This window comes from Electrona antarctica (assembly GCF_951216825.1).
Source record: "Electrona antarctica genome assembly, chromosome: 22".
Classification (NCBI taxonomy): domain Eukaryota; kingdom Metazoa; phylum Chordata; class Actinopteri; order Myctophiformes; family Myctophidae; genus Electrona; species Electrona antarctica.
In genome coordinates, this window is record NC_136805.1 from 26,807,704 (window position 1) to 26,816,326 (window position 8,623).

The following is an 8,623-nucleotide window of genomic DNA, read 5'->3' on the forward strand; positions in this document are numbered from 1 at the left end:
GGTCCCTGGACCACACGTTTACCACGCCCACTGGTGTAGCAAAGTGTTTCGCGTGAGCCAACATGACAAAATAACAGCACCCTGACTCTGTTTGACCTGACTGGAACAGAGCCTTCTTTAGCATCATTAACACCCATGAAGGAAACATGGAAGAGGCCCAATGTCTTTCCAATATGGCTGCTGTGCATAGAGCCTATAGATCAAATCATGTCGCAACTCATCACGCAAATCGACGCAACGGGGCGTGAGGATCCGTCGACCTTATACGGCGGTTTCATTCCTCCAAGGTCCGGTCCGCACGTTCCCCGCGGAGTCGGAGCTGAACATGAAGTCCTCCTGCAGGCTGCCGTTCCTGCTGATGGTGTTGCGTCTGCTCAGAGCAGGGCGGGGGCGGGGCAGAGTACACCTGGGATAAGCGCCCTGCTCCTCCTCTAGGGGGCGGGGCAGAGTACACCTGGGATAAGCGCCCTGCTCCTCCTCCAGGGGGCGGGGCAGAGTACACCTGGGATAAGCGCCCTGCTCCTCCTCTAGGGGGCGGGGCAGAGTACACCTGGGATAAGCACCCTGCTCCTCCTCCAGGGGGCGGGGCAGAGTACACCTGGGATAAGCGCCCTGCTCCTCTTCTAGGGGGCGGGGCAGAGTACACCTGGGATAAGCGCCCTGCTCCTCTTCTAGGGGGCGGGGCAGAGTACACCTGGGATAAGCTCCCTGCTCCTCTTCTAGGGGGCGGGGAAGAGTACACCTGGGATAAGCGCCCTGCTCCTCATCCGGACACAGCATGTCATCCTCCTCTTCATCGTCCATCTTCTCGCTGCAACCATACGTCTCGGGGACCAGGTGACGCTGCGCCACGAACGGCTCCGATATTTCTCGGCGACTTATGGTGGTGATGAGCGGCTCGGTTTTCGGGGTGCCGTACAGACGCCGCTCGCAGGTGTGTCCCTCCTGCGAAGGCATGAAGTGCGTGCTGTGGCAGGACATGGTGTCGGCGTGCACACTGCGCGCCAGCAGGTCCTGGCAGGAACCGACGGAGCTCTGGCGCCGCAGCAGGCCGCCGTGCTTATCCGGGAGAGGGCTGGGACACGGCATGTGCGCCCGCATCGCCCACGGCACGTCGCAGCCGCCGGCCAGGCTCCCGTCCGGCGCCTGGGGGCTGTGGCATGCCACAGAGATGGCGTCCGCCAGGCCTCCGCGTACGCTGTGGGGGCTGTCCAGGTGCGAGCCGTAGCCGTAGCCTCCGCCTCCGTCCATGCTGGTGGAGGTCATGTGGCCGTGGAGGTCGCGGAGGCAAGGGCGGGGCCGGTTGAATGAGCGGGACTTGTTCCGGTCTTTGAGGCAGCTCTGCAGGGGGAGCTGCGGCCGAGGCAGGTCGTCGTGGAGGGACTGCGGCCGAGGCGAGGCGGCGCGGGACACGCAGCACGGGCCGACGGGAGTCATCGGCCGCGGGGGCAGAGGTGGCAGAGGGGGGCTTTTGGAGGACGTGTGGTGGGTGTGGGCCAGCTGAGGAGACAGCAGAGGCTGTTTTCCCGAGCAGGGGGAGTCCAGGTAGTGCTGTGGTGGCTGGGACTGGACCACCCTCTGTCCGCCGCTGCACGCCGGCCCGCTCCGCTCCTCCGACTTGGACGAGCAGCAGGACCACCAGCGTGTCCAGACGTCGTCCCGCTTGGCACAGTGCTGGATGAGCAGGAAGAGCCCCAGTGTGACGCAGGAGGCACCGTACAGGCAGCTGAACACCATGTCCAGGAAGTGGCCCTGGGTGATGGCGAACGCCCCCAAGGCCCAGGTGGCCAGGAACAGGAGCAGGGTGGCGGCGGTGGTCCGCAGTTGGGCTATAAACGAGTGCTCGTTGGCCAAGACCGACATGCCAGTAGCGGTGGCGTCCCCATGGGGCTCGCCATGGCAGTGTCGCTCTTTGTCCTTGCTCACGATGATGCGCACTTCATACTTCCGCTCCGGATGGCACTTTAGCTTGATGTAGGTGCACAGGAAGTAGATGGACATCACCAGCACCAGGAGTGCCACGGGGCCGTAGAAAGCCCCCAGGCTGGGCTGCCATGCCATCCAGCAACTGAGACAGACAGACAGACAGACAGACAGACAGACAGACAGACAGACAGACAGACAGACAGACAGACAGACAGACAGACAGACAGACAGACATTATAAGATGCCAACATTTCTGTCTACTCACTCTGTGTCTCATTGGTGGGCTAAGGACAGTTCAGAAGCCTGCCAACCAGTTTATCTTCCTGTAAAGATTAGCATGCTGAGATAGAAGCCATTGTTCTTGCATTATTTCATATAAAAAATTAAAAATGTCCATTGTGTGAACATACCGTATAAGGTTATAGATTCACAGCCAGGAAACTGAATTCCTGGCCGCCTTCTTGCGTTACATGTAAACGGACCGGTGCCGGTCCGCGCACTGGTGGTTGGGAACCCCTGCTTTAACCAACAGATACTTACTAAAGAGCGTCATCTCTGCTTCCATAATTATTCAGACCGAACGCTGCGGTCACGGCAACAACGATGAGCGGAACGCCATTACTGAACACATAGAACCTGCAAGACACGACCATGAGAGGAATGAACATTACTCTATTATTATCAACTCAAATCTTATGTGTCTTTCCCTTAGAGTATATATGAATAGAGACGGCACCCGAGTTATCCTCCCATCCACTTGCATTAAGTTGCTCAAAAGCGCATGAGGCGATTTCACTGTGCATTCTGGGTAGGAACAGAGTGCATTCTGGGATGGATTGGGCCCAAACACATGAACGTGCTGCCGCTGACTATCATTGCAGGCATTCAGCGTTCACGTGTCATCGTGAACGTGCACAATGATAGTCAACGGACCAGTGCGTTCATGTGTTTGGGCCCACGCTGCAATATCAAATTCGGCCACTATGTCCATTTCGCCTCAGGGTTTCATCCGGGTGCCGTCTCTATTCATATATACTCTAAGGTCTTTCCACACTCTCAAGAAAAGAAAAGAAAAGAAAAGAAAAGAAAAGAAAAGAGGAACAATATACATTTAAAACTGTTTTCCTGTATTGTTTTACTCTTACCTGAGTACAGCGGACTTGGTTTGAGTAGGGGGGCGGGACACATCCCTGCAGATGTTCCTAGCGGTCAACAGCAGCCACAGCATGGTGGACAACGATGCATAGTGGATGATAACTCCAACCTGACATGGTGGCACAGCATGACAACTTGAAAACACAACATGACAGCATGATCATACCACAACGATGCATAGTGCAGTGGTTCTAAACATATGGGCTGGGACCCACAGGGGGGTCCCCATGTCATTTTTGAGTGGTCCCCAGATGACAGTAAAGTGACAATTGAAGGACTTTTAAGACCTTTTTATACTGGTCAAACATTGGTCAAATTGTCAAATAATATAAGAAAGATGCAAACATTGTGAAAGTAACAGATCTACAAGCTCACAGTCACAACGTCTCGCAGCGCAAGGCGTTGTGAGCTTGTTGTAGATCAAATATAATGTAATGCTTCGACTCCTACAATTCCAAGTGCTTGTCCGAGTGGGGGTCCCCAGTTCAAATATGATTCTTTTGAGGGGACTCGGCCTGAAAAGGTTGAAAACCAGTGGGATAGTGGCTCATATAGCTATAGTTGAGCTATAGCTATATGACCCACACTCTCACTCCCCCAAACATGTGACCAAACTGCAAACTTTGACATGACGGGCGTCAGGACATTTGATGCCGTCCCGGTTGCTCCCGCACTCCTGGAATGCAGAGGTGCCGTTCTCCAGTGGTGGAAAAAGTACTAACAATGTTTACTTAAGTAAAAGTATTAATACTGCAATATAGAAATACTCTGTTACAAGTAAAAGTCTGGAAGAGTAAGGCTGAGCTCACACCTTTCATGCAATTCTGTGCTCGTTGGATGCTCGTTGGATGCATGTTGTGTTGTGTCATGGCCGCCCAATGTATTGCCAATGGAGGTCACATGGTTTGACCCAACATTGTGTTGTGTGAGGGGGAGGGGCGCAGTCGTGCGCCCCTCCCCCTCACACAACACAATGTTGGGTCAAACCATGTGACCTCCATTGGAAATGCATTGGGCCGCTGGGCGGCCATGACACAACACCCAACGAGCACAGAGAATTGCATGAACCGTGTGAGTGCACCCTAAGGCCTGAGTCACACCTTCGCAACAGATTGATGTATGCTTGTTGTATGAGACTTATTGACTGATGCAAGCTCACAATGCATTTCCAATGGGAGTCACATGGTTTGACACAACATTTGTGTTGTATGAGGGGATGGGGGGCAGTCGAAACACAGCCGAAAGCCGTACAACACAAATGTTGTGTCAAACCATGTGACTTCCTTTGGAAATGCATTGGGGCAAGATGTAAACAAACCCTTTCATACATCTAGCATGCATCAATGTTGTGTCAAACCATGTGACTCCTATTGGAAATGCATTGTGAGCTTGCATCAGTCAATAAGTCTCATGCATCTAGCATGCATCAATGTTGTATGCTAGATCGAAAGGTGTGAGTCGCCCCTAAATGTACAGAGGTATTGGAATAAAAATGTACTTGAAGTACCACAAGTAAAAGTACTCATTTTGCAGGTTGTCCCATTTCATAGCAGATCTACAAGCTCGCATTGTCGCCAAAATTAATGATATATTGCCAATATCCGGTTCTACATCTATGAATGATTATCTATATAATATGTCCTTAAAATCTTCATGCGACCAGAAATCAAGCCCTCTAGTGGGGCATAGTGTTCTAATGTTCCAAAAATGGACACATTTCTCATGCATGCCGGATCGGGGACCGGTCCCAAATAGGCTGCATCAGGGCCCACCGCTAATCCCCACTGCTATTGGGAATGTATAGAAATGTTGTATCAATGCCAACAAGAATCTGAACCTCAACCTAGACTGACCTTTGTTTGGGGAAGGGATGTAGAAGGTTGTGAAGGGTAGAGGCTGAACTATTTCATAGAGGCCGTACATGTATAGCCTATAAAACAGTGCTCAGTTATCCGATCAATACATATTTTGTTCCGGAAAAAAACAGCCCCCCTGGATTTTGCAACTACTGTAGTTTGTTTCCCATTAGCCTGGAACTCACCTATGATTTTTATGGCATAGGCAGCTCCCGGCAGGATCCGCCGGGAGAAACTCTGCACAGGTGCGCGACATGAGACTAATTACTTAGAGGGACAGAGAGAGAGAGGAGTGTGTGTGTGTACATGTGTGCGTGTGTGTCAATTTAACAAAGGTGCAGACGATCAGAAATCAGCAGAGAGTGAGCGATGTTTGCGCTACTCTATGCCGAATTGAAGTGGACTCGGACCCAGACTTTTTTTTCCTCCCTGGAAATAAAAGCGTCTCCGAGGCTAGTTTCCCATTGACACTACATTAATTTGTGTTACCATAACAGACATTTTTGGCCACATTCTGTATTTTGTCATCTGTATCAAATGTCATGCTTTTATCCGCCACGTAACGATCTTTTCACGTAATCCCCCCATGTATTATTACTACCACCATGTTGTTATACCCTTTCCATAACTAACTAGAAATAGCACATCTACAAGCTCACAATGCGTCACATTGTACATCAGCTATTCCCACATTTTTAAACGTCTTTAAAATTAACACACAGTTGCTAGTATCATATGTACCAGAGTGCACAGTGGAGGACAGTTGCTAGTATCATATGCACCAGAGTGCACAGTGGAGGACAGTTGCTAGTATCATATGTACCAGAGTGCACAGTGGAGGACAGTTGATAGTATCATATGTACCAGAGTGCACAGTGGAGGACAGTTGCTAGTGTCATATGTACCAGAGTGCACAGTGGAGGACAGTTGCTAGTATCATATGTACCAGATTGCACAGTGGAGGACAGTTGCTAGTATCATATGTACCAGATTGCACAGTGGAGGACAGTTGCTAGTGTCATATGTACCAGAGTGCACAGTGGAGGACAGTTGCTAGTATCATATGTACCAGAGTGCACAGTGGAGGACAGTTGCTAGTATCATAATGTACCAGAGTGCACAGTGGAGGACAGTTGCTAGTATCATATGTACCAGAGTGCACAGTGGAGGACAGTTGCTAGTATCATATGTACCAGAGTGCACAGTGGAGGACAGTTGCTAGTATCATATGTACCAGAGTGCACAGTGGAGGACAGTTGCTAGTATCATATGTACCAGAGTGCACAGTGGAGGACAGTTGATCTGGTTGATGCCGGCAGCGAACGCGCTGAACGTCACGCCCATGTGGAACAGGAAGTTCACCAGGGTGTGCCAGCCATCCCTGTTGATGCGAATCACCCTGAAAGTGACATACAATACAACTTCACTTATCTGAAATATACCTCTGATTGATTGATTGATTGATTGATTGATCCATCCATCCATCCATCCATCCATCCATCCATCCATCCATCCATCCATCCATCCATCCATCCATCCATTCATTCATTCATTCATTCATTCAGGACAGTCTATGGTGTCATTACTATGACATGTGGGGATATTCTCAGGTCGGGACACCAATCCTATCCAATCAGGAGAGAGAACTAACAAAGGGGATAAACTATAGTGAAATTGGAATGTCATGACAAATGAGAAAATACAATTGGAACTGAACACTATGAAAGTTAAGTTGATCAATGGGTTCTCTCTCCTGATTGGATGAAATTGATAACCCACCTGAAAATGCATTTTCTGCAAGAGCTGGAGAGATGGGGAGACCCTTGTTATTGAACAAACACACTAGTCTATAGCAATGGTTACTACTACTATTACTACTACTTAAAAACATCACACTTGTGTGAAGTGAGGACCGCTCTTATAATCATACATCATCATACATCACATTCCGTGCTCAGCCAATGAAATCATCACAAATGTCATTCCGGCCAATCACTTTTCTTAAATCCCTTTATTTTAGATTGTTTTTTAGTAATAGTATACAGCATAAACATTACAGAGACTTTAGTTGTCACTGTACACTACTTTAAAACAGTTGTCATGTTGCACACATGCCTAAAATTGCTGATATTTGCACCGCCCTCGTTGAAAACAATGTATTTCAAACTCCAGCTTGTCACTCTCCAGGCTGCATGAACAGCGCTCGAGCACCCAGTTTTCTGCCCCCTCAATGACGTAACTCTGTCTTACTCTATGGCCCTGGTCCTACTCCTCCCGCCGAACACTCCCCGGCCCCGCTGCCAGGCCGTAGGACTACGTGCATTAAGAATTATCACCCTCCCCGCCCGGCTTCCCTCCTCTGAACACAGGCAAATTGTGTTTGTGTACACCCGACAAGGCTGGTTGCACCACGATGTATTCGAACCCACAAACTCTGTGGTGGTGGGCAGGGACTTTACCACTGCACCACCAGAGCGCCCACTACTTTTTGACGGGTCCACTCCAATGCATGGCTTTTGAAGATTATACGTCCTATAGCAGCAAAGTCTATGGGACTTTTAATGTTGGGTGCCAGCCAAGCCTATGGACTATAATGTTTGTTTAGAGCACTTATGACGTAAATCGTTTGCCAGCCAAGTCTATGGACGTTAGTGTTTGTTTAGGGCTCTAAATGACGACATGTCGTCATGTGGCGCCATGTGGCCGATATAAATACAAAGTGTGATTTTCTAAAAAAAACACTTTAATGTCTTCTGTGTATTTCACCGTCAAATTTGGAAGTGTACACCCTATGACGTCATACGTCATTGTTTGGCGTCATTGGCTGTACACTGCACCCTACGACATAGGGTAATTTTCCCCACGATATATATAAGATCTCCTCACATTACAACAGCATTTAGGCTAGAAATTGCCAATGGTTCCCTTCAGCCGGTTAAGCCATGGATTCACCGATGTTTGTCAAATAGTGAATCTACAAGCTCACACTGTGTCGCGGCACGGCAGCTCATGAGCCTGCCGATATGACACGTCTGCTGAATGTCTGTCTATTTTCACCAAGTCGTCGCCAATTTTCACCAAATCTTAGTCAGTTTTCGCCTCACCTTCGTCAATTTTCGCTGATGGTTCGTGCATTTTCGCCAATAGTTCGCCTCTTTTCGCCGAGCGCTCGCCTGTTTTCGCCGAACGTTCGCCTATTTTCGCTGAAAGTCCGCCTACTTTCACCGAATTTCCGTCTGTTTTCACCCAGTGTCCGCCTGTCTTCACCAAACGTTCGGCTATTTTCTCCAAACATTAGGCTATTCTCTCCAAACGTTCGACTATTTTCGCCAACTGTCTTTCTGTATTCACAGAACGATCACCCGTTTTCATCCAATTTTACTCTATTCTCGCCAAACATTGTCCTATTCTCAAAGAATGTCCGTCTAGTATGACATGCCCTGAATTGCGATGCATGTGGTGATTGGTGAGTTTTGTCTTCTAGAACAGTGGTTCTCAACCTTTTCAGGCCATGAACCTAAATAATCATATAATCATATTTGAACTGGGGACCCCCAACCCTGACAAGCACATGGAATGTAGGATTTGAGGCCTTACATTTAATTTGACTCGGTTCTACAGATAAATACCGGTATTGTAAAAATAGTAGATCTACAAGCTCGCAACGGCTATTTTAACAATTTTTG

At 49.0% G+C, this 8,623-nt stretch overlaps 1 protein-coding gene across 1 annotated transcript in view; it reads right to left on the bottom strand.

Annotated features, from left to right (window-relative positions):
* Nucleotides 1–261: 261 nt before the first annotated feature.
* Nucleotides 262–8,623, bottom strand: part of adgra1a (adhesion G protein-coupled receptor A1a) — a gene marked incomplete at its 3' end in the record, with an annotated part of 9,277 nt that continues 915 nt past the window's right edge. The window contains exons 2-5 of the mRNA XM_079492310.1: nt 6,213–6,336; nt 3,072–3,190; nt 2,467–2,562; nt 262–2,068 (exon numbers count right to left, since the gene is read on the bottom strand). Coding sequence (XP_079348436.1) covers nt 262–2,068; nt 2,467–2,562; nt 3,072–3,190; nt 6,213–6,336 — 2,146 coding nt within the window. The remainder of the gene's footprint in view (nt 2,069–2,466; nt 2,563–3,071; nt 3,191–6,212; nt 6,337–8,623) is intronic.